Here is a 25,944-nt window from a genome sequence, read left to right as displayed (position 1 = left end):
AATCCCAAATAAACCTCATATTTTATCTATTACACTTACTGGCCCACCAACCTGAAATGCTCTGGAGAGTTATAGTGTGAGATGTCAGATTTATTTACCTATTTATTTACTGTAAAAGGCTGGGGGCATACCTCCTATCTGATCAGTGTATTAAGGCAATTTAGTCTGATTTTATGTATGCAGCTTCAACTGGCCTTGAAAAAGTGCTAAAGTTAATGAAAACATGCTTCAATTTCATGATTTTTAGGAAATGAAAAGGCCATGCTGTGACAGATATCCTCTGTGACATATAACTCCAGTTGTACCAGTAGAGAGGGGACATGATTTAAATACTAGCTGTTTTCCAGTGGGTTTCCTGGGTTAGGAATATACTCAATTCATTTTTAAGTGAAGAGGAAAATATAACTGCAATTGAGATAGAAGCATGTAAATCAGAACTAGAACACAGAAGAATAAACCAGGCATTTTCAGAATCTCCTTTGTACCCATGAAAAGAAAAATATGAAACTTCATGGCCTCTTCAGAGGAGTCAAATGTTAAAAGATGTGGCAGTGTCTGGTGTGATTTTTTTAGGGGAATGGGACTAAGAATGTTGTCAATTCCTTTCGATCCTCTGTTATCTCTGTCAATTCCAGCCCTCTCTGCTATGCTCCATCAGAGTTCTCTAGCAGTGCTGCATGTCAGACAGCTGTGAAGCCACATCTGCTCTCTGTTTTCCACACAATTAAAACAAAGAGAAAAAATATAAATAAGACAAATTACTCTTACACTAAATTATGTGAAAAACTGTCTGAAGTTTCAGATTTTGTAGGAGCATGGTGCAAGATTTTGTCTTTTTAAAAATGTGGTTTTGCAGGATTTTTTAATTAACACTTTTAAATTGATGGCCCTGTTTTTATTCTAAGTACATAAATGGTTTTCTGTCTTGCACACATCACTTTTTGGTTTGGGGAGGAAGATGTGAAAGCATAAGTAAAGCGAGGAAGGAAAAAATGCACATCATGCTAGCTACAGACAAGGCAAATCAGTAGCTAATTTATAAGGAACTATAAGAAAAGACTGACTTCTCTTGCATTAATTGAGGTACAGCACACAGTATGCAGAGTTGCTAACACAAAATTCATTAAGGTTCTAATGTTTTTATTATTTATATTGTAGTTGTGACTGAAGGTCCTAGTCATGAACACAGACCAATGTGTACTCATAAAAGGAGTAGGAAAATAATATTACTTTTATTAGATTTATAATGACATGGACTCTGAGCATGGTCTGGCTGGCACCACCAGGACAGCACCCTCACAGTAAGCTCTGGGGGCAGCAAAAGTAGATGAATATGACTCTCATGGAGGAAGATACAGTCATTTTATAGAGACAATATTCAAGAAAGAGTACTTTACTTGGAAATGAGAAATGTCCAATGAAAGCCACATATAGGCTGTGTGCCTTAGTTTTTACAGTAATTCATTCCATACTTATCACTTACTGGCATTGCAACAGAAGTGATTTACAGGCTGAAGAATAATGTAAATGGCTGAGATTAAATTTGAAGGCAAGTGTAAAAGACTGACAAAGGAGAATTAAGAAATCACTACTTGGAAAGAAGAGGAAAATAGACATTTATGATTTGTTTTACTGGGTACAGAGATATAATTTAATTAAAAAAAAAATCCCCTATGATTTTGAAATGTGATCATTTTGGTCTCAGGTGGGAATGATTGGTTTTGTGTTGCATATCTCAATATACCTTTTCTTTCTTCTTCCCTTCTTTCCTTATCAGGTTACCTGTGCAAATTTAACAAATGGAGGGAAAACAGAACTTCTAAAATCAGGAAGCTCCAAATCCACACTAAAACACATATGGACAGAAAGTAGCAAAGACTTGTCCATCAGCCGACTGCTGTCACAGACTTTTCGTGGAAAGGAAAATGATACAGATTTGGACCTGCGATATGATGCCCCAGAAACTTATTCTGATCAAGATCTCTGGGACTGGTTGAGGAACTCCACAGACCTGCAAGAGCCTCGGCCCAGAGCAAAGAGACGGCCCATTGTCAAGACTGGGAAATTTAAGAAAATGTTTGGCTGGGGAGATTTCCATTCCAACATCAAGACTGTGAAGCTAAATCTGTTAATAACTGGGAAAATCGTTGACCATGGCAATGGGACATTTAGTGTTTACTTCAGGCATAACTCCACTGGTCAAGGGAATGTATCTGTGAGCCTAGTGCCCCCTACAAAAATAGTGGAATTTGACTTGGCACAACAGACGGTGATTGATGCCAAAGATTCCAAGTCCTTTAACTGTCGAATCGAGTATGAAAAGGTTGACAAGGCTACCAAGAACACACTCTGCAACTATGACCCTTCAAAAACCTGTTATCAGGAGCAGACCCAGAGCCACGTGTCATGGCTCTGTTCCAAGCCCTTTAAAGTAATCTGTATTTACATTTCCTTTTATAGTACAGATTATAAACTAGTACAGAAGGTGTGTCCTGATTACAATTACCACAGTGACACACCCTACTTCCCATCAGGGTGAGGACCAACACGTGTCTGAGACTGAAGCCTGGGGAATAAAAAAGGTCGTATGACAGGGCTGTAACCTCGAGGAGGAAGGCCACATCTATTGCCTGGAATGTGTCTACCTACTGCTGATGTCAAATGGCTACAAATATATTAGTGGAAATCAATCTAATGTAATTTTGCCCAGTCAGCTCCATATATCAGTCTAGTTGTAAATCACTATGGATTTGAAATACAACCATACACATATACAGACACGCACTCTTTTCATCTCACATCTATTGAGATTCCTGTTTAGAGAGCTTTCATTTTCTGATATTTAATGTTTCAGGATAGCCTGTCATCAAACAAAATGGATTAAATAGATAGGGAATGGTTTCTAATGCAGGCTGTTATGGAAATCTCTTCGAAAGTCCCTTGGGTACACACCAATCAATAATCCCCACGCATGCATTCTATTGCTTGGAGTAGCTGTGCCGGTAAATACTACTGTAGGAGTAAACACTTGTTAAAATGGGAAAATTGTGTGTCTAGAGTTCAGTATTCCTTATTATATGAACACAGCAAAGCATTGTGACTTTTTCCCAGCATACAGTAGGCACATTCGAGGTGGTGTTAGGTGGCTTTTTTCCATGGAGCAAGCCTGTTATTAGTAAAGATGGGCAAACATTTGGAATTTACATGTGGGTAGACATTCTGGTTTCATGTTTATCTGACTCTTTAATCTCTGATTCTTTAAACCTGATTGAGTTTAGGCCAGCTAAGGTATTTAAAAATTCTGCAACTGATCATTAAGGAGGAAAATGCCTGGTGGAGAACATGTAAGTTATAAGTGGCTGTCTTATCTTTATTACAAAATATTGTAACAAATTCAATATCCTAGTCTTCATTTGTATGAATGGTTTGTATTGTACATAATTTAACCAGTGTTATTTGAGCTGCTTATTAATATTAACTTGTAGTTGTCTCTCTGCTTGTTATTGGTTACGAACAATCAAGGAAATGAGGAATCCGTTTTATCAATGTAGCTGTAAACTCCATTAAAAGACAGAACTATGTACAAAGCATTTATTCAGCTAAAGTCTTGTTGAAAGCTATACATATACAACATTACAGTCTGTCTGTATTTAGATATTTTCTTTCCAGAGGAAAAAAGTGAACTGTACATAAAAATAAAAAATCTTAAAGTTGAGTTTCAATATGTACTGTGTAGATAGTAGTTTAAATGGTTCAGACAAGCAGATAGCACTCCAAATCTGACATGGTTTTCAATCTTCTCTCTCTCGTATGTACATATATATGCATATATTTATAAATTTGTGTGTGTGCATGTATGTACGTGTGTAAATGTGTGTGTGTGTGTATGCAAATACATATAGGCATATATGTATAACATATATAATAATTTCTAAGGCCCTATTCCTAGCAAGCAGACGTTACTGCTGAAGAATATTGATAACCTGAGTGGCAGCCCCCACTCAGATAAGAAATTACAGGAGCAGGGCTTTGTTTAAAATGATGTATTATCATTTAGAAGTGTGGAAACATGGAGCCACTCTCTGTATACACAGGCCTGTCTTTGCCTTAATTCTAGCCTTCTCTGAGGCACAGATCTCTATGGAATGAAGAGAACCCTTTTGATAATACAAGGGCATTTTGTTTCTATAAACAAAAAGCTCATAGGTTTTGTTGTTTTGTTTTTTGTTTGGCTTGGGTTTTGTGCATAGTGGCATACTTTACCCCCAGCATCCAGGTAACCAGCAATTACAAGTCCATGTCTACAAGAAGGCTGCCCAAAGAGCTCAGTATTTCATCTTGTGTCTTTCAGAATTATCATTCCTGATAATATTTTCTTTCCTCTTCCACCGTCACACCCCAGGTTCTCTGCTCTTGTGTCAAAGCTGTGAATGCAGATATGGGCCAGCTTCCAAATACGCTCAGCATCATGAACAGCTTCTTTAAAGTCCCCATAAACACTCCACTAATATTTCAAGAAGTGAGAAGTTTGAAAACTTCCAGTTGTGGACCTGTCTTGCTGAAATGTGCAGAACCTAAGTGAGAATGAAACAAGGCAAATGGATAATTTTCACATTGATATATGCATAGTAGAGGAGATTTCCATATTATTATTGATTTGGCTTCTTTATGTGGGAAAGTTTGTCAGAATTTCTTTATAGACATATATATACATTTCCCAGAACAAACCTGTGACCCTGGACCCTGTGAACATCTGGAGAAAGGAATGGTCCAAGCCATACAGTCCAGATTCTGGTCTCATTCAGGAATATGCTGAAATGCAATTTTTCTTTTCTTTGACTGGAATTGTGATTGTATTGGCAATGTCTAGTCTTTTGTGCTCTATCGAAAGTAACTGTTCTGAATATAGACCATAAATATATTTGTACTATAACAGAGAGTTAAATCTTGTCTCTGTTAAAGTAAGTACAAAGTTGAGGTCAGTACAAATTTCCGTTTAATAGTATGCAGAATTCCAGTGTTAAATATGATTAGCAAGCTTAGCAATCTGTAATTGAGCATTAAATCCTTTGTGTTCTTCTTTATATTTCTGAAAAATTGATGTGAAATACTATTACTGGTAGTTTAATTATTTTCTTTCCTTTTTAAAACTTCCTATAAATATATGAAGTATATGCATTCTGTTCACATATATACATATTTATCCACTTTTCAAGTAATATAAATATGAATCTGCCTTTGTCACAACCAGTCATAGTATTTTTCAGTCTTAACCATTTGAAGAGCTTGCTGTTCTTCATAAGCATTCTTGAGTTTAAACTTGGACCGAGTTCTTTTGGTGATTCGGTCATGAAATAGTTATCTAATATGGAAATATATAATGTGTTCTTAGGTGCTAGTTCATTGCATTTCTCTTTGGGAAATATTTCATGTTTGCTAACTTTGTTAAAGAATGTTTCTGGTTTTACCATTTCAAAAAGGAATTTAATAAGCAAGAATATGTTATTTCAGTTAAACAATGTATGTATGAGTATGCGGGTCTTGCACATGAATAATGCCTTAATGGAGTGCTAGGCCAGGCAAATATTGCCTCAATATAACTCACCAATTCTAGACTTAATAAAGATTTATATCTCTAAAGGTATATTTTTAGGATTGAAGAAGGTCAAGTTATTTTTAAGAAATTAAAAGACTGGTTCTGTTCAGTAAAACAAAAATCAAAACAGTTAAAGCATATTTTTTGTCTTATTTTCACTAAATAGAGAAGTCACAAATAGGGGTATTTTAATGAAACCAACTGCTCCTGCTGCAGAAATACATGGATTATGCACTTGAGCAAAAATCAATATATTAAACTTGGGCTGGATGGGCCAGTGATAGAATTTACGTGTCAGCTTAAGTGCTTTTGAGTAAAGAAATCCGGGATATAGGAAACAGACAGTTTTACATGGCAAAAATCACCAGTCAAATGTCCAAACAGTGATGAAAAGCTGGAAGACTTTAACTTGTTATGTTTACCAAAATACTTCAGCATGGAACAGAAAATATCCTTTCTTCCCTCCTTATGAAGTCCTTGCTGAGTTTTATATCTTTCTCTCCCTTTCCCAGGTTTGCATGGTTAGTAAGCATACTAATAAATTCATCTTCACCAAGACCTTGTCTTTCAAAGTTTCCCTTAATTAATAAGCATAATGTCAGAAACTGTTGAAATTTACTGTCCTAATTTACAATGAATTAAGAAATGCTTGAACTCCATTCATAGAAGAACAGAATGGAAATCTCATAGCAGTCTGGTGCATGATAACCTATTGATTTAAGTAATACTACTCAAGGGGTTTAGTCAGAGGGCAGTTTTACTGTGATTATCATTACATCCTCGTGTGTTCTGAAACCTATGCTTTAAATTATAATCCCATAGGAATATCATAAACTACTTTGAAACTGATGTATTAGAGAACTGTGGAGAAAAACAGGGATTACAAAATATCTGCTACTTTTACTGAAAAAAAACAACCTAAACTCAGGCATCTGATCTAAACAACTGCCCTTCGTTAGAAGATACTGAACATTGTATGGATCCTCTTTGTCCTTCTGTGACAGAGGTGGTCAGGTTGTATCCAGCTGAAACCAGAAATGAAAGAGAATCTCATCTCTAGTTATCTGCACTTAACTGTGTGTCTTAACATGGAAGAGACTGCAGATAACTGCATCAAATACCTGTTGTGTTAGGAGCTGCATGATACAGCTCCTATACAATACCTATTTAGAAATGTATAAATTGTAGACATATTGTATACAATATCTATTCAGAAACAGTTTTGATACCGGTAAGTCCCAATTTTCAAAACAGTGTACTTCCGAGTTCTTTCAAATCATGTATTTATAAATTTGAGGCATATTGTTTACAAAATCAGTTTTAAAAAATATATACACTGTTCTCAAAAAAACACTGTTTTTAAATATTCATATATTTGTCAATGAAATACAAACATTCCTGACCCTTTGCAAAACTTCTGATTCCACTGTATCCTTCTGGAAGTCATGAGAAGTGAAGCAACTGATTCAGTTTGTGCATGCATTAAAAAATTTAAACATTGATTATCATTTATACTAAAGTCCTTTTATGAGTTACCCTGTTGTCACTTTAATGTATGAGTATAACTACACTTTCCCAAAACATTTTGACAGTGGAAGCACAGTCTAATAAGTCTTTTTCTTTTTCTTCCTTTTTTTTTTTTCTTTTTAAAGAATGGGCAATATCTGACTGACATTATGCTAAAATCGACAGATTAACTTTCTAGATAAAGTTTAGAAAGTCAGCATCTGTGGCTAAGATTAACACTTTTTGCTGTTTGTGAAAGGAGCACTCATTAAAATAAGACTGTCATTTGTAAAGATACAATAAATTGCAGGACTGTAGGAATATTGTGTTTTCTTGGGTAGTACACTCCAGACAATACGATCATGTAAAACATGATCCCTTCAAAAGGGTTGTTGCATCCGACAGTTAAAGATAAAATCTTTTCCTTGTTTTCTGTGTTTCCCACTAATTTGTTAAATTACTACCATTACCCAAACTACGAAGTAGATCACTTCGTTTTGTGTAGGACTTTATTTTCTCATTGGAATATAGCTATACAATATTTTTATTCTGCTTGAAGGACGTAGCTGGTGGAGCTCTATTTCAGCTTGGACTGATGTCCTGTGCATGATTTTAAATCCTTTATCTTTATTTGCTTTTGGGATAAAGAAACAAATCTAGCTTTTTGTAGGTGCTTTAGATTAGTATAAAAACAAAGAATCACATGAACTTTAATTCTGAGACAGATACAGTCCTATTGTCAAAGATATGATTTGAGAAGATGGAGCATGTGTGAGATTTAGTCTTAGTTCAAAGTGTACCTCAGCCATTTAGCAAGTAGAGATATTTCTGTGAGAGAAGGCTTTAGTGATCTGTGAAATGAACTTCTGCCTGGTGTTAACAGGAAATTAGAAGGACAAAAAAAAAAAGATAAAATTGAAACAATTCATACACATCAGTGAAAATGTGGAAATTAACCATTTCAAAAAGTAAAGCAGATATTTTGCCTAGTATTTTATGAATGAACTACTGAGTTCTTGGGAAAAGTCCAGTGTACCTACAAATCTGTTCATCGTAGAAAATAAGTAAACCAGAGTTGGCAGAGGCAAATAATATGAGCCCTTCAGTTCCTCATCTAGATCACAGTGTACCTATAATCAGATGCAAAAGCCTACTTAGAAACAAACTGTGGAAAAAATGAGGCTACTTATGGAGACCAGTTAATAATGTGGGCACTCAGTAGTAACACAGCTTGTGTATCAGTGAGACTTTAACAAGTTGATTCCCAAATGAATCTTCCATAATTTAAGAACAATTAATGAAAACTTTTAGCTGCTTAACTTCAGTAAGTTAGCTGTAGCCCTTTGTAAAATAGAAGTAATAATCGTTATTGGTTATTTGATGAAAATTTTGGACTTTTTTTTTTTCTCAAATGCTGTTCAGCATTATTTTTCAATACCATCTCAGATTATGGGATGATAATGTCTCCTCTGTGTATCAGACAATTTCCTCTTGGCCACTAGTTCTTTAATCAAAACTATTACGGTGAGAAACGTTTTTGCAAGGAATACCTCCTTCATCCAATAAAGTATTATTTTCTCAAACCTTTTCTACTAAGTGTTAAGGAAGTGTTTCTCCCTTTTTTTTCTCTGCAGACTATACATTTACTGAATTTAGACCCCTGGAAGAAGGGTTTCCTTCCTGTTGAGGTAAAAGAATCCTGTTCACTTATTCATGGGAATCTTTTAGAATTTTTCTCCATATAGATAACTTGGTTAATTGCACAAATGTTACCTGTGAAGTTACCTTTCATTAACCACTCATGAAGAACTCTGTTGGTGTTTTCAGAACAACTCACATTTTCTCAGTCTACTACAATTAAACACTACAAATGAATGCAATATTTTAGATGGAAACCCAGTAATAAAGGATCTCATCACTTTTCTCTGATGAAATTCCTCCACATTCAAAGTTAAAATGGTCTCTCTTGGATCTCAAACTGCAAAAAATGACTTCTAATGAGCTTTCTGCTATTACTTCTAATAGAAATGGTAAGCCTCAATTATACTGCTTTTCACTGTTCTTTCTCATTTACCATTTGAGTTTTGAAGCAGCAGTTTTCAGATATCTTAGCAGCTTCTTTCCTACACCAATTATCTGCAACTCTACTTCTATAGGCCCATTTTTAATACACTTCTGACTTCATGGATGTAAGAATCACCTCTGAACTTTATTAGCAAATTACTTAGACCTACTTCTAGATCATTGTTGTGATGTCATATGTAAGAACTAGTTTATTCTTTTCTTGTTGATTTCTGGTATGCTTTCTTCCCTGTTTGGTATGTTTTTTCTTATTCTACCTCTTATTTGAAGTAATTTTGCCTGTTTCAGATCACATGCGAGTAGTGCTCCTTATTAATGTACTTTGCACATAGAAGTGGGTGCATAATTATGTATTTTACTAAAACTGAGCTAATGAGTTGACTGTGTTAACTCATTTGGAAATACTAAGGAACAAGTAGTAGTGGTACTTACAATTATTTCTTGGGTAAAGATTTAAGTATGCCATAAAGTAGGTACTTTATCCATAGGGTTGGGAACTGATGTAAAGAAAGTTCTTGCCTGTAAGTGTCTAAATATCATTAAAAGGTAAAATCATTTGCTTGGTGGTAAAACCAATCAATAATAGCATTTTACACTGTTGCTACTAAATATACACTATTTCCCTTTAGTTTTGTTCTATTTCTTGTATGTTTCCAGGTAGCGGGCTAATACACAGTTATTCTATTCCTTCCACTTCCTTTTAGTCTCCCCAGATATTATTAACATTCTGTTTTAAAAGGCTTTATATTATGCTCCCTTTGCTACTCTTACATAGCTTAGAACATCTGATAGCTGGTTTCCAAGAGAAGGCAAATAAACTTCCATTATCATAATTTCCTCTCTCACATTTTGAATTTGCAAATTTCCAGAGTTTCTAGTTTATCCAGTTAGCATACTTGAATTTACTCTCCACCCTATACTGATTTTTCATCTCCCAGTTTTAGATCTTTTCTATTTTCTGTACTTGTGGAAGAAAAATGCAGTCAACTCTAAGACTACTTTTTCTTAGGTTAGGTGGATCCTAATATAAGAAACCACTATAATGTGAAAACTGTAAATTAAGTATAGAACATGTTCAGTGCTGCAGATTATATACAAATAAGCAGGAGGCACACAGAATGCCAATTAATTAATCAAATTCAAATGAATAATGAAACAACACATCCAAAAATAAGCATAATTTTATGTGTAATTGTAAATATATTTATTAATCCTTTCGATGATAAGAAGTGTGACATTATAGTCTCTCTTTACATATAGAGAAGACTAGGAAAGTAAGTTTGATGAGACACTGAAAACCTGCTGGTAAATGGTCAGACATAAACTTAGAGTCCCAGTAACCTGCTCTCAGGTTTCGATCACTAGATATTGCTGCCGTGCAACTGATTAGAAACAATGTTTGAGCCAAGTCAGGCCACTAGAAGGTCTACATTTTAGCATGACTGCTATAAAGAAATGAATGAGAGGGAGTTGCAAAGCTGTCTAATTCTGAGCTCCTGACCAGAAAAAGGTTCAAGAGTACTTAGACCACACTTAAAGATATTTGTTTCACTTATAAATTGGTTTTAGGACTCTCTGGTGTGCTCAATTCCTTGTTCTCACAAGTTAATTGGCCCCAAAACTCAGCCAGTATTTCTCAAGTATTCTTGTGTCTTTTCCCCAAGGGAAGCTACTCTTGGGGTCTCTCACTTTCTCACTCCTGCTTTCACTCTCAATCTCATTCTTGCTCCTAGAACTGATGTTAGATGTTAGTCTTGATGTTAGAAATGAAGGAAATACACCCCTTTCTCCTTGCTCTCACTGCTCTTATATCCATCAGGATGGTGGTATACGTTAGTGTTTCCAATCTGATAGTATTAAAAATCACCATTGCAAATGAAGCAATTATTTCCTTCCAGATGCTCTTGGACTGAAAAACTAAACAGGAGTTTCTTTTATAGTATTCTTTTACATGTTTGAAGGCTATTACCAGACTCAGTCATCAGTCATAGTTTTTCTAGAGAAAGCAGTCAGTTTTTATAGCATATTTGACTATATTCCTATGACTGCTCTAAACTTACCTACCCTTTCAAGTGTGGAACCCCAAAGAAAACAGACTATTCTGGCTGATGTCTTACCAAGGGTGAGCAAACCAGAATATTAGCAATTTTATTCTGTTTCTTTCTATGTACTTGTAACAGTGTTGTATGCAATAGCAATATCACAGTTATTTTTCACTGTGTATCATTGACTCTTCTGGTTATTCTGACTACAATTTGCTTATGTAGTAATACTGTCTAATGTGTAATTCTGCATTTTCTATTTGTGCATTTGATTTTTTCTGCCTAAGGGAGTATTTAAACTGGTAAATTGCAGTAAAATAGGTTACAAATTTTACAGCACACTAGCTTCTCTATGCCAGCTTCCCCTGTGAATTCATGTAGCTTGCATTAATATTGGCTCTGTGCAACATGTGGAGTAGATGACATCACACAGAGCTATACTTACTGCTTAACAAGAGTATCAGCATGAAAAGTTACTGTGCAGCATTAAGTGTTCATACTTTAGTTTGCTGTACTAACCTGCTTGTGTAGACAAGCCCCAAGTGTAGTATACTGAACGTCTCTATTATGAATTTCCTGTTATTGATTTCAGACCAACCTGCCCATTTCTCAAGATGATTTTGGTATTACATAATGTATATCTCTCTCCTCCCCTTTTCCCTTTCAAATTTACAACATCAGATTTTCATAGTCTTTAATGACATTATAAATCACTGCAAGATGGCGCAAGTGGGGTCTTAATATTGGCAGAATAACCAAGATGGCATTTTTATAGTTACTATTTTTTAGACTACAATCACAACATTTTAAACAAATGATGAAGTGGGGACTAAGAAGAAGATTCACAAGATTATTCACCAGAAGAGATAACTTTCATGTGTTGAGGGAATAAGATACTTTCACCATTTATCTGCTTTTGGGAGAAAGGAAGGTCATAAACTTTAAACCTAAAGTAGATTTTTGTGCCTAAAGTCAAGGCAGAAAAGTGCTTCTCTTGGAACTAGTGCCCAATTTCTTCTCATATTAATGAGAGAAATAATCCAGAGGACGATATATGTAGTTTGTTTGGTATTTATGCTAATAGTTCCTAATGGATTAGAAGTAGCTGTTACTTCTTGTTTGTTAGTAGGTATGTGTTGCAAATACAATCTTTGCCTGGATCAGAGGTTCCAGTTTGCAGAAAGATTTTGTATATAGTTCAAAAACAAGCTTCTACATTTTAATGGGTTACACATGCTTGGAGAAGCCATGCAAGGTTGCATTATATGTTAATACTGTCTTCTCATCAAAACAAGGATTTTAAACATTATAAAAATTATTTCTTTTTGATAATCATTACATTTTTGTCGTTCAGTTAAACTGAATTTGACCCTTTATAAAATTTTAACTACAAATATTTGGAAATCTAAACTCACCTATAGCTACTCTTTACACTGTTTTACCTTTAGCCATCAGCTCTCTTGTTTACCTCTGGTTCTAATGTGGCTATCATAAAGTGGAGTAGCTTCATGTGAAAACAAAGGTACAGTTTTATTTGGTTACTTTCAGCAGAGACAGGATTTGCCAGTGCTCTGATTGGAATGGATATAAGGAGGAAGCCATACAGCTGCGTTAACACACTCTCCTGTTCTACTAAAACTCTGTGATGCTTTTAAATGTGAGAACATCACTGAGGTGATACAGTTGCACAGCTTTCAGGCTGGAGGGAGGTAAACTCACAGGATAAGTGAAGTGAGTTCAAGTTTGGCTTTAAGAAAATACATGAGCAAATTTGTGGACCCTGGACTGGAACCAAGGAAGTGATTTAATTTAACACTGGTGTTATTTCTGCTGATTGCTGCTAAAAGAAATTTTCTGTTTCTTCTTCTCCTGGCCTGTTGTCCCCAGACATTCAGTCTTACATTTTTCTATGAATCAGATGTCATGACAGATGCAGTATAAGTTTAATCTGCCCTCAGTCTTTTCTTTCTTCCCAAGAACTGAACAAAGATTTTCCTTTTAAAATATACAGGGTTCATCCTCTCCATTCCTATGAGAACCATTTGGTTACAACAATTGCCTTGAAAATGGAAGACATGGATTCAGTTCTGTACTCTGTCAACTTCCCCACTGTAGCTGCATTTTCTAAGGCTATGATTCCTCTTCTTTTCTGTTCTGTGTGCTCTACAAAAGCCTACCAGATTTAAAGCCTCCAAGAACTCAAGAAAATTGTCTCAAGCATGTTAGGTATTCAAATGTTCATCGGGTTCAGTACTTTATTGTTGAAAATTGTGAGTCATCAGCTATGCAAGAATTAGGGGAAATTTTGTGTTTAGTGTCATAAAGACAACAAGCTTGATGGGCTTCAAGGTGCATTGTCCTTCTGTGAACCTCTCTACAGCATAGTTAAACAGAGGAAAGACCATTTACATCACAATGGAGGGCAATGTCTCTATTTACTTGTTCACTGATTAGTCAATATATTCAGTTTATTTGCAGTGTTGTTCACTGTTAGAACTAAAATACCAATTATTTTCAGTTGCTTCACAGCCTGATGGGGATAAATTGCCTCATTCCTACAGAAATTCTGTCAGAGGTGGGTCTTCCACTCTTCAATTATTTATATTTCTGCTGTTATTAGTCCTGTTAGCTACCAGCCTAAGTAGGAGACAGTGTGGAACCTTGCCTTTCCAAGGTCTGTGCTACTGGGAAGAGGCAGCAACTGCTGAGCAGCACTTCTGTGTGGCACCACATCAGCTCTTGCATCTATGCAGTCTCTCCTTACTGCTTCCTGTTGTTCAAGGAAGGAGGATAGATATTTCTTCTTTTCCTTCCCATGGCTGTTTCTGCATGCCCTATGTGGAGCCCCTTACTCTTTCCTCTGTCCCCCTCATGACTACTCTAGACAGTTATGTAAGGACCTTTACTGCACATACTCTACTTGAAGAAAAGCCATTCTGCTGAGAGATGACAATTCTTCATCTGCAATTACAGGTTATTGTTTTGAAGTCTCTGAAAAAATCTATTGAAGAACATCATTATTGCCAATCTTTTCTTTGTAAGTGTGAACTATCAAACGTCCTTAGTGTGTTCAAAAAATCATATACGGACAACCTGAACCACAAGGTGTAGTTTGGAAGGTGTGTGGACCTAAAATAAATGTCCGGTTACAAGAGATTTGACTGTAAACTCTGTCTGGCTGCCAATCATTTGAAGTAACATACCTGGACATTGTCTGCAAATTCATACGGTGTGTTTGATTTAAGAGTTGTGATTTTCTTTTGTGCATATTTTCAACTATGGAATGAGCTATCATGCTGTAGCATTTCACTGTTCAGGCAAGTCACATTGCATCATTTTCAGAGGTCATAGTTACAAGGTCAGATTTACACTCTGAGGGATTCAAGTCTTCTAAGTATTCACATTGGGTTACTTTTTGGTCTATATTTCATGTCATTCTCTGCTTAAATAAAAACACTGACATAATTTGAAGTACCCAGTTTTGAAGTAGCGTCAAATGAATATCTAACTGTTCATGTGACACCTAACTTCAAGCCCACTGAAATCTGTGACAAGATTCCCACTGGAGACACCGTTTTTTTCTGTTAGGATTTTAGTGAGTACTACCACAACACAAAGACATCAAAGGCTACATAAAGGTATAACTGTCTCATAGATTAACATTACTGAATCTTCTCAATGAGATGAACAAGATGATAGCCAAATTGGGCTTTCTCTGGTTTTGAGAGGCAAGATCTCAAGTGGATATATTATTCATTTTCAAAACTAAACTCCTCTTCTTCCCATTTTCAAGGAATATAAATAGTCTGGGTAAATATCTGGGATCTGTGATATCAGCCATTGTGCAGCAAGAAACACAGCCAGTCCTGTCCCAAAACCTAGCTAAAACAAGATGGGAGCTTGAAGGTGAGTATTATGAATGAAAAAAATGAAGGCTAGGGAGGAAAAAGAAGAAAAGTAGACATAGAGATACTGCCAAGTAGCTCAAAACTATCTAAGTGGTGCTGTACCCTGTTCCTAGGTCAAAACGCGTAACCCACAAGTATGCTCTGAACCGGTCTCATCAAACACCTGATACCTTGAAGGCTTGTAAAATGAAAGCCTCAAGGACAACCATAGGGGTATACAGTAAAACAACACTCAAGAGAAGAGCAATAGAATAATTATGAAAAAGATATCCATCATGAGAGCAACATAGAAAAATAAATCAAACCTGCTATCCTATTCCAGTAGCATTAGATAGTGTGGATAGACCCTTGGTTTTGAGGTCTTTTGCTTTCCGCATCTCTTTTCTATGCCTCATCACCTGACAGGTCTTCCTGTCCCAAAAGAAGGACACATCTGAGTGTGGTGTTTTTTTTTTTGTGTGTGTAGTAGTTTTGTGTGTGTGTGTGTAGCAGTAAAGGACTCTTCAGAACACTACTCCCCATGTTCCAGGTTCAGCTTTATTTTCTCTACCATAGTGTATGGCAGTCTTCTGAAATCCTTTTCTGACATGCTTAACCATATCTTTGCACTTGGCTAACACAAGACATCTTACCACCAAAGACTCCTAAAGGCCTTCTAAGGGTTAGATATTTCCTCTATTGAGCACAACAGAACCTCAGGGATTGCCTAAACGGTCAGAGGCTGCCACTTGTATGTTAACTTTGCCAGTGCTCTGAGCTGGTCAGAGTGGCTCATAAGAATGAAGTCCATTTGAGAAGCAAGAATTGTTAGCAGGGACACAGTCATGCATGTCTAAATGGCTCTGGAGTCTCAGCTAGATTTGACATCTCTGGCTTGGAGCTGGTGTGTAACAGTCACTGCCTGTCTGTGGAGACTGCCCATAAATCTTAAAAAGCTGGCCCTAAGTTTTATGCTGGAAGAACAGAACTTGCAATATTATCTTCCAGAGCAACTTTTATCAACTTCAAGCAATGTGTCATTACCCAGGTGAGATACTAAGTGGTCTTGTTGACTTAAATTCCACGTGATTGCATTTAGCCTACAGGTAGTCAAAAGTGCTCTACTACATGAAAGGACTTATGGATTTTTAATTTTTTTTTTTCAGACCTACTACCAGACCTGTTCTCATTGTTGACAGACAGAAGCTGCATGAATTGATAAGCAACTTCTGTATCTATGAACTGCTGTATATTGTGGTTCACTGACTACTTGAGTTATACTGGGGTAATTTGACACATATCATGTAGAAAACACAATAAACTCCTCACTCATGGTTTTGCTAGGTTGTTGGGTGTTTTTTTTTGAGAAATGTAATTTTCTTTTCTGAGTTCATTCTACTTAGAGTAACTTGCAGTCTATTATCCATTGCAGTCCTTGTGATTATCTGATTTTTTATACATTTTTTGGCAGAAACCATTACGAAGCCTGAAAACATTTCCATCATTTATGTATATCCAGAGAACTTCAAGTGATTTTCTTCTAATGCAAGTTTTCTCTTTCATAGCCCTAAAGAATGTTTGATTTGCTTTTGACAACATATTAATTTTTATGTGTAGAAGAGCTGCTATAAGTGAGCACACTGTCAGTTTTGTAAAAACATTCAGTACAGTCCACATTTGGAACTGTATTTTTGATACACAAAGTCTAAATATGCCATTTTCATTGAAAATCATCTTTAGAAAACAGATTTTGGTTCATTTCACACTGTGTTAATTGTGTAACACACTGTAACCACTACCTTTTACCAGACACGATTGCTCATGTAATGGGAAATTATGACTTTAACAAGGAATTATTAGATCTTTTTGATCTGAGAATGCACGTGTGGACAATGGGAGCTGCTGGCTGGAACATGCACCATTTTCTCCCCCTGTGAGTACATGATTGAATTACAAGAGTCATTTTAGGAAGGAAAAAAGTGTCAGTAAGCCTTATGTTTTGTAGCTAGCCCTGCTTAGTGCAAATTTTATTTAACATTGTAACATTGCTAAATAAATATGAGGCATCTAGTGTTACCTCAGGGCCAGTTTAAAATATGTCAGATTTTCTAACTGGAAAGCAGATAGGTAAAACAGTTTTAATTGTAGGTTACAAAAATTTTGGACAATTTTTTCATTAAATAAGGCTGCAACTTTAAAATTTGATATGGGGGTCAGCATCTCAGAGTTTTACTACAAACAAGAAGAACACATGCAAGTATCAGAAGGTAATGTTCGACACTGTCTAATTAGAAAACTTTTTTCAATTGTGTTGCTTTGAATGAAATGTTTCTGGGTTTGCTTGGGGAGTGAGAGACTTACAGTCTTGATGTGAGACCGGTGTCTTATGGGAACATAAGCCTTGAGTGTGCCGTATTTAACTCTGCCATTGTCATTTATTCTTTATTTGAGCTATAATAATTATTTTTGTTGTAGAAATTGAGAAAGAGTGAAATGCCACTCTAAAATTGCTTGGGAACCTGAAGTCCAGTGTTCATAAGTCACTGAGAGACAAGAGTATTGGGATATCTACCCTGCCTTGCTGCGAGCAGAAAAGATATCTCTTTCCTAATTGAAGTTTCTCCCATTCAGCAGTTATTCCAGTCTCAGCAGGGCTCTTAGTCCAAGCAACCATCCTATTCTGAGTGGGTAAATACACTTACTGGAGTGGACCTGAACTGATGTGACTACTCGACCTCAGGACCTGAGAGAGTACCTCTGTGAAACATCCTATCACAAGCTACATCTGTCACCCTAAGTCTCCTTGACAGTAATTTACTAGGGCTTTCAAAATAATTCAGTCCCCAAACAACAGATTGGTGCTTAGATTCATCGTATTGGCACTGCTGCTGTTTTCACAGCTATAACTACAGCCTAACTTCCCAAGTGTCCAATTCAGTTATGTGTAGTCTCTTGCAACTGGCAGCTTCAAAGCAACAAAAGCACTGTTGCAACCTTCCCTACTGATTAGCTGCTCAGAGCACTAGCTCCAGCCTTGAGGCCTTGAAGATGGACTCTTGCAAAAGCTGGGAACGTCTAGTGTGTGAATGATATATAATTCACATGAAATGCCTAATGCATTCTATCCTGTAAACTCTGTAGCAGAAGGGCCAGATTAAAGTCTCTAACAGCTGGACATCTGCATAAACAACAGCCAAGTGGCACCAACTGTGCCTGAAAGAGGTACTGTAGATGGGAAGAGAGACTGAGAAGCCTAATTTCATGTGAGATCCACAACAGGACAAGTTATCTGTCTTGTGCTGTCAAATCCAGAGCCACAGTCCTTCCACTCCCTGCTCCCAGTTTTCCCATGACCTTTCTGTTGTGGATCCTAGATACCTGCATAACAGCTTAGTCAAATCTAGGACCACTGAGAGTGAGTTTGATCACCTAAAAGACCCTGAATCCCTCTAACAATGGCCCCCAAAGATTTGTATAAAAGATTGTGCTGCCATAGTGTCATGGTTTAAAAGACTGGATACCTTTCTCTAGCATGGTTCAGTTGGCCGATCGACTCCTAACATTGTCCTTTTACGGAAACCTTTCTTCCACAGCTGCCAAGAACTGCCTCTAAAGGCTGATGGACTGCTTCTCTTTTGCAAATGCTTTGTCAATGCCCTCTTCCCTAGCAAGTGATCCCAGCTGCTTAGCTTCCCTACCTTCTAGTTTGTGACCATCGGCCCCATTGTCCCAGCATCGGAGCAACCAGATGATGATGTGCTCCCCTGGTTAACGGGCAAAATCTTTTTGCATATTCCATAGCTTGATTGAGGTCTGGGGTCGAGAAGACACCTCTTCTTTCTCTTCCTCTGATCCACATAATAATAACTCTTGTTCAGATGCTGTCCCATGTAGTAAGTCCATTGGTTCTTCATCCTTCTTCACTGTATGGGTTGCTTTTTGTGCCTCTTGTTTGCTTTTCCCCTTGCATACAGGGGCAACTGATATTGGCACAAATTGGTCCTTTGATTTAGCTGCAGTGATTACCACTGTGGTTGGAGTGGCTGCAGTGTCTGTTGTTGAGGTTGGTGCAGCTGCTGTTCTTGGATTAACTGTGCTGTCTGTTGTAGTCAGAGTTTGAGTAGCTGCTGTACTTGTCACTAGGGTTAGTGTAGCTGCTGTATTTGGAGTAGCTGCTGTATTTGGAGTTAGAGTAGCTGCGTTGTCTGTTGCTTTGCCATCAAATCCAGAGACATTTTTTTCCCTTTGAAGGTCCTGGATAGTGTTGAAAAGGGCTCTGTAAGCATAGGCCAAGCCCCGGCATGGGGCTTGATTTGTCCCTCTCTGGTATGACCAGGATGACCACACACCTCATTTAAGTGTTTTACTAGTTTTTCCAGATTTTGTACTTGTTCAGTGGTGAAGTTCCAAAGCATTGGAGGGGACCACTGACCTAGATACTTCCCCATACTATCCCACACACCCTGCCACATGACAGTCCAGCCTCAGGGAAAATCTCTTGGTCCTCTTATATCATCATCTAACCCTAGGCAAGACCCAAACCCGACTCTGATTAACTTTCTAGATCAGACAAAACAGTTGTGGGTAAAACACACTCTGTATGTGTGCCAACATGGTGATCCCCATCACAGTCAGTAGGCAGGTCTCAAGGGTATCCAAAGGCCATTCAAAACCTTCAGAACTTTCAAATGATTCTGTAAATAGTCTGGTGGGGGAGCTGGGAACATAAAGGAATGTCTCCTTCATAGGCTGACCACCTGAGGAGGAAAAAAAAGACGTGTAATTTCAAAGCACTTCCATTATATACCTCCCAAAGTATAGAGGTGATGACTACAATGGGAACGTAAGCCAGATCAGTTTGATGAGTCTATTGTATTACAAGTCATTACCATAAAGTACAGTGAAACAAGAACCTTAGCCCAAGCCCCCACCCCCCCCACCCCCCAGCTGATAAGCACTAAACCAGCAAATCCCGGCTGTAAGTAATGTACAACAGGCTGAAACTGTGAGATCAAGAGCAACAACTTTGAAAGCCAATAAATCAGCATTGTGATGAGTGACTATTAATCCAAAACAATGAATGCTTATCACAGATACAATTAGACATGCTCTGGTCAGATCTGTCGTTACCTCAACTCTTCGAGCCCCACATTGGGTGCCACAAAAAACTGTTGCTGTTTAAACCCAGCCAGTAACTCAGAACCACACAACTGCTCACTCACTCCCCCCAGCCTCTTCTTCCTCACCCCGCTCCCACAGGGATGGGGAGGAGAATTGAAAGAATGAACTCCCATGGGTTGAGATAAGAATAGTCCAGGAACTAAGGTATAACACAAACCACTTCTGCTACCACCAATAATGATAATGATAAGGGAAATAACAAGGGGAGAGAATCCAACAGCTCACCACCTGCCCAATACCCAGTCTGACCAGAGGAGTGATCTAGCCCTTCTGGGTAACTGCCACCAGCTTATATAGTGGGCATGCGTGCTGTGGTATGGAATACCTTTTTGGTTAATTTGGGTCAGGTGTCTTCCTCACTTGTCTCTGCTTCCTCCCTGCTTCCTCTCCTCCCTGGCAGAGCATGAGACTCAGAAAGTCCCTGGTCAGAGTAAACATTACTTAGGAACAACTAAAAGCATCAGTGTTCTTAGCGTTGTTCTCAGGCTGAAAGTCAAAAACACAACACTGCACCAGCTGCTAAGAAGGAGAAAAATTACTGCTACTGCTGAACCCAGGGCACAGAGATGAGCATGTTCTTAGGTGGCCCAGTGGATGTCTTTTGGAATAGCTCACAGAAGTGGTGCTTAGTGGATGAAGACCTTGTAGCATCAAGAAGTCCAAATTACACATGTGAGGTGGTATGCAGCTGAACTTGGGCACTGCAAGCCCACCAAAGGCTGAACTGTGAGCCCAGTTCCTTGTGACTCCTGTTTTGTCATTCCTCCCACTGCCCTGGTTTCATGAGCCTACATTTGCCAAAACTAGTCAGAAAGCCCTTATAAACTTCAAATACTTGTCAAAGGAATGTGAGATAGCTGAATCACAGAATTGGAATCACCAAATCAGAATCACCAAATGCTCAAGTTTCAAGGGACCTCTGAAAGTCATCTTTTCTAACTCTACTGAAGAAGGGTCACCTAGAGCAGTTTGTGTATGACAGGTTCAGATGGCTTTTGAATATCTTCAAGTATGTAAAGTACAGAGCTTCTTTGAGCAACTCACAGTAAAAGTGTTTCCTGATGTTCAGATAGTACATTCTGTTTTGCTGATTGCCTCTTATTTGGCACTAGGCACCAGTGAAAAAAGCCTGGCTCTATCTTCTCTTACAGTCTCTAATTCAGGTTTTTACACTCTTTGATGCAATTCCCCCTCAAGCCTTCTTCAGGCTTAATAGTCCCAGCTCTATTTGTATGATGAATGCTCCAGTTCCTTAATCACCTCTGTGGCACTTCAGTGAACTGCCTCCAGCATGTTTGTATGTCTCTTGTACTGGGGAACCCATCACAGTACCCAGTACTCACAGTGTAGCCTCACTACTGCTGAACAGAGGGGAAGGATCACACTCCTTGGCCTACTTGCAACACCCCTCCTAAGGAAGCTCAGGACACTCAGCCTTCTTTACTGAAAGGTTGAAGTCACTTACATTCTTAAAAAATGTAACTAAAGGTACATAAAATACCAAGGTTTTTCACTCCTTGTCTAATCTTATAAACCCAAATAATTAAGTATTATTGTGCATAATTTTATTTTTTAAGTTCAAGCCAGATAAACTGGTTCTTGCACTCAGTAAAGAACAGACAGAAATCAAGTTGTGTTGAACCTCAGGCAGTAGTCAGGGTGATTCCCTCAGGGCGAACGTCAGGGTGATTCCTTCAACTTCAGTGGGACCAGCATTGTATGGATAAGGCCTCCAGAGTACAAGAAATGACTCTGTCTTCTTTCAGCCCTCTTTAGACTTCAGTGTAAATAATGACTAGCAATGCATTTTTGAAAGTTGCTAAATGATAATCTGAATCCCATTTAACCCCCAATATGTTAGTTCTTACAGCAGAATTTGACACATCTCAGCAGACCTAAATTGCCTGCATCTATTCAATAGCAAACGCTTTGGATTTTCAGTGCCCCAAGGTATGTATGCAAAATGAAACCTTGATAGAAATATAATCTATGTATCTCAGCAGTTTATTAAAAAGTCTCAAGTTAGGTATCTAAAATTATACATTCTGATATCAGGTCTGATTTTCAGTAAGGCAATGGTCTTACACCCACCTTGTAACCAGAATTGGAGGTTACTGATATTAACCATTCATGAAATGCTGTAGAAAAAGAAAGTACCTAATATTTCCACATTCAGTGAAGGCAGCGGTTAGTGGAGTCAAGCTACCTCACTGTTCTTTTTCAAAGCTGCCAAACTGTCTTTTGAATGTAAAGATAATGTAAAGTTATTCTGAATCCAGTAAGATATTTTATTTTTCTCTGAAATTGGTATTATTTTTGATTTGTTTCTCTGAATTGACTTTGAGATTCTCTGCCTCTTAGAATATGTTATCAGAAATGTTACTGCATTTCTGGGCAGCTTAATGGAAATATTTTTTGTAGCTTTGGTTTTTCTTCATTACAATGTTATTTATTTAGTTTATATGATGGAACACCGATAAATTGGACTTTGCTCATATTCTATATCACATTGGTTTGAATTACCATGCTCAAACCTCCTAGTAAGCAAACGCAAAACTGGAGAGATTACATCTTTGATAAGATTAGAATCCCCTTTTGTCAGTAATATTAAAATTGACTCTCTGAATACAATCAAGAGTTTGTCCGGTTATCTTTAATTGATCTCCCTAGAAAGATAGTACAGGCTGCAGATGAAATTGCAGTACATTACAAATCAAAGCAATAATATAAAATCAGAGAGTAAAATAAAATGGAAATTTTTGCCTATCTTGGACCTTAAAAGTTATGACTTTTATCTGACAGGAGATGTCAACTCCTGTTTACTGAAACAGGAAGTAAAATGAAGCATCTAGGACAAGGCAAAATGACTTATTCAATGTCAAGATGTTGAAAAGAATTTTCTTCTTTGTGGGTGTGGTTAGGCTTAACAAACTTATGAAAAAAACCTGGAACAAAAGTAGCATTTCCATGAATATTGCCTAGGGCTTTACCAGTCACAGTGGAATAAGATATTTAAGTTTCCTTGCTTCCTTTACTTGAGATCATTCCAGTACTCTAATTTTAACCTCCTGCTGCATTTTCTGCAAGACAGTAGGCTGGAGGCCTGTACTCCAGCTATTTAAAAAGTTTTAAATCTGTCAGACAGTGATTTATAGGTAAGTGTTTGGAAAGTCCCTCAAGATCCCTTCTTTAGAAGGTATGTGCACACTCCTGTAGTATTTGCAGTCATCACATTTCTGGATGTGATTCAAGATGTACAGTCCATTGTTGATACCAGCAGACCAGCATGTGCTGGTGGCCTTGCTCAGATTTGACCAAGTCTTGGAGTTCTCAATTCATAATTTCTTATAGATTTAACAGGACGTCTGGTCACTAAAGCATATAATTTCTTAGGAGACTGTCACATGCTACAACTCAGCATGCTCTTTTAATCTCTTCAGCCTGCTATTTTCCAGTTATTATTTCTTCTGCACCCATACATACCTATAGCAGTTATTCACACAGACTCACATAGAAGGGGTGGTATTTTTCTTCATTAAAACTTTTTTACTTTTTTGCATATGAGGAAGATGGTGAAGAGGTTTTTCTCTGCAGCCTGCCAAGAAGTGATAACCAGGTTTATGAAATAACATTCAACAGTACTGACATTTTCTGCAAATGTTTTTTATGCTAACTCTCCAGCAAAGTCACCGACAGGTTGAAATATATATTTATAAGTAGCTCTATTTATGTTGATATTACTGTGACTGCATTTAGGCAAGTCACTAATTTTTTAGGTTATGAAACGGTTGCTTCAATTATTTTGTCTTTGTCATGTGCTGTGAGTTGGTGTATGTGGAGGCATATAAGAGCATAAAGAAATACATGCAAATCCACGCTGAAATTCTCTTCAGTAGTACATTTACAATGCTTAAATGTACTGTCTTATTGTCAATAAGTCAAGATGCTTAAATATTTGGTATGGTATGCTTAATATTCATGATCTATGCTACTTGAGCCTCCCCCAGCCTGGTTCCCTACTGTATTCGGTATTGTGCAAACCATTAAATCTGCTGAATAAAAACTTTCTTCTTTTGCCTATATTCTGTCAGTGATGTTTCTCCATGGATAAGAGGAGGAATACTGTGTTCTCTGTGTCTACATACAATTACAAGTAAGTGCAACACAACCAAACAAATCGTTCAATGTTGTATTGCATATTTCTGTTAGGTACAGAATTAAAAGATAACTGGAAAATTTGGGATGGAATGAGCCTTCTGCTCATAGTTAATTATAAGAAAACATGGTAGCTAGAAATCATGTAGAAGTTTTGTCTTGTTTTATGTTCCTGGCTAGAAGATCAATTTCATGTCAATATGTAAAAATGCTGGCACAGGTAAAAGTGCTACATGTCAATCCAGAGGTTCTGGATTTCAGCTGAGAGAAAGGTGTTTCCTCACATGTACTGTACAGCTAAAACTGTTTTTTTCATTCACTAGGTTGTTAAAGTATATGGTTAAATGAAGTCCTGCAAAGTTTCTCAGTGTTAATATCCAGTACAAATGACAGAATTTACTTAATCTGTAAAAGTACTGGCATTTTTCTCTTTTTCCGTCTGCGTTATTCTAGTCACCTGTTACACTGGACAAATATAATGTTGTTAATGTTGTCAATATCAAGCTGTTTAAGCCACAACCACAGCTCAGTTCTTTCTTTGTTCTTGTATCTAAAATTTGCTAAGGTTTATTCTTTAAGATCTATATAATGAAAGAGACTTTTCCATTCAAGATGTATTAAATTAGTTTTGTATCTATCTTTGGTCTGTCAATATATCTAAAAAGAATATTACACTTTTGTTTGCATTTCAATGAACTGTTTGTAGAATGGCTACTTGTGGTCTTAGGAAACTTTCCAAATGAGTGATGATATTTTTGTTTTGCATGTTAATCTCACACTTTATCAGAAAGCTGAAGGTGTATATTCAGTTACTGAAAATGAAAGACCTTAAAATGGACTCTCCAAACTCCTAACGGCAGTTGCTATGTCCATGGTTTAATTCAAAAAAGGGACATAAAAGTCTTATTAAAACATGCTTGCCAAAATTTGTGTGTGTGTGAGACAATAACATTCAAGGTTTCTGACAAAGGGCTGGGGTCAAATTAGGCTGAAGGTAAAGGCTCCAATGGGAACATTAGGAAGCTTCAACTTCCCAGTTATAAACTGGAGAAAAATTACTGCTAAAGATAGTAAGACATGTAGAGTTATGCATGTGATATTAACAGAATTTTTAGCCAAATAATCATAAAACCAACAAAAGGACATGCTATTTTCTTTTTATAAGTACTAAAGAATTTTTAAGAGAGTCAGTCAAAGGAGGTGACTCTATAATAATGGAAAGATAAACAAAAGCAGATTTATGATTTATAATTTTAAAGGAAAACATTGAAGTCTGGAAGAAATCTAGATAGAAAAATCTCAGAAGAGCCTTAGCTAATAAAAGTCAAAAATGGAAAACCAGTCTTGTATTCCTTAAATAAGGAAAAAACCTCAGGAAAACACTGAATTCAGGTCTATATGGCTGAATAACTTCCCCAAAATGAAGTAAATGCATAACAAAAAAAAAGTAAAATTTCATTTCCAAGCAAAAACTAAATCCTTAAAAATCAACTGG

General features: G+C 37.0%; 1 protein-coding gene across 3 annotated transcripts in view; it reads left to right on the top strand.

The window, feature by feature from the left end:
• Window positions 1-3,722, top strand: part of NXPH1 (neurexophilin 1) — a 147,328-nt gene extending 143,606 nt beyond the window's left edge. For all 3 annotated transcript variants that reach the window (XM_061469284.1, XM_061469283.1, XM_061469285.1), the window contains exon 3: window positions 1,778-3,722. In XM_061469284.1, coding sequence (XP_061325268.1) covers window positions 1,778-2,539 — 762 coding nt within the window. In that variant the 3' untranslated portion in view covers window positions 2,540-3,722. The remainder of the gene's footprint in view (window positions 1-1,777) is intronic.
• The last annotated feature ends 22,222 nt before the right edge of the window (window positions 3,723-25,944 follow it).

Source organism: Pezoporus flaviventris, unplaced genomic scaffold (genome assembly GCF_033815535.1).
Source record: "Pezoporus flaviventris isolate CSIRO_AGI_PZ_B2104156 unplaced genomic scaffold, CSIRO_AGI_Pfla_v1 ptg000055l, whole genome shotgun sequence".
NCBI classification, from domain to species: Eukaryota; Metazoa; Chordata; class Aves; order Psittaciformes; family Psittacidae; genus Pezoporus; species Pezoporus flaviventris.
Note: the sequence above shows the minus strand (reverse complement) of the source record. Positions and strands in the feature narration are given on the sequence as shown.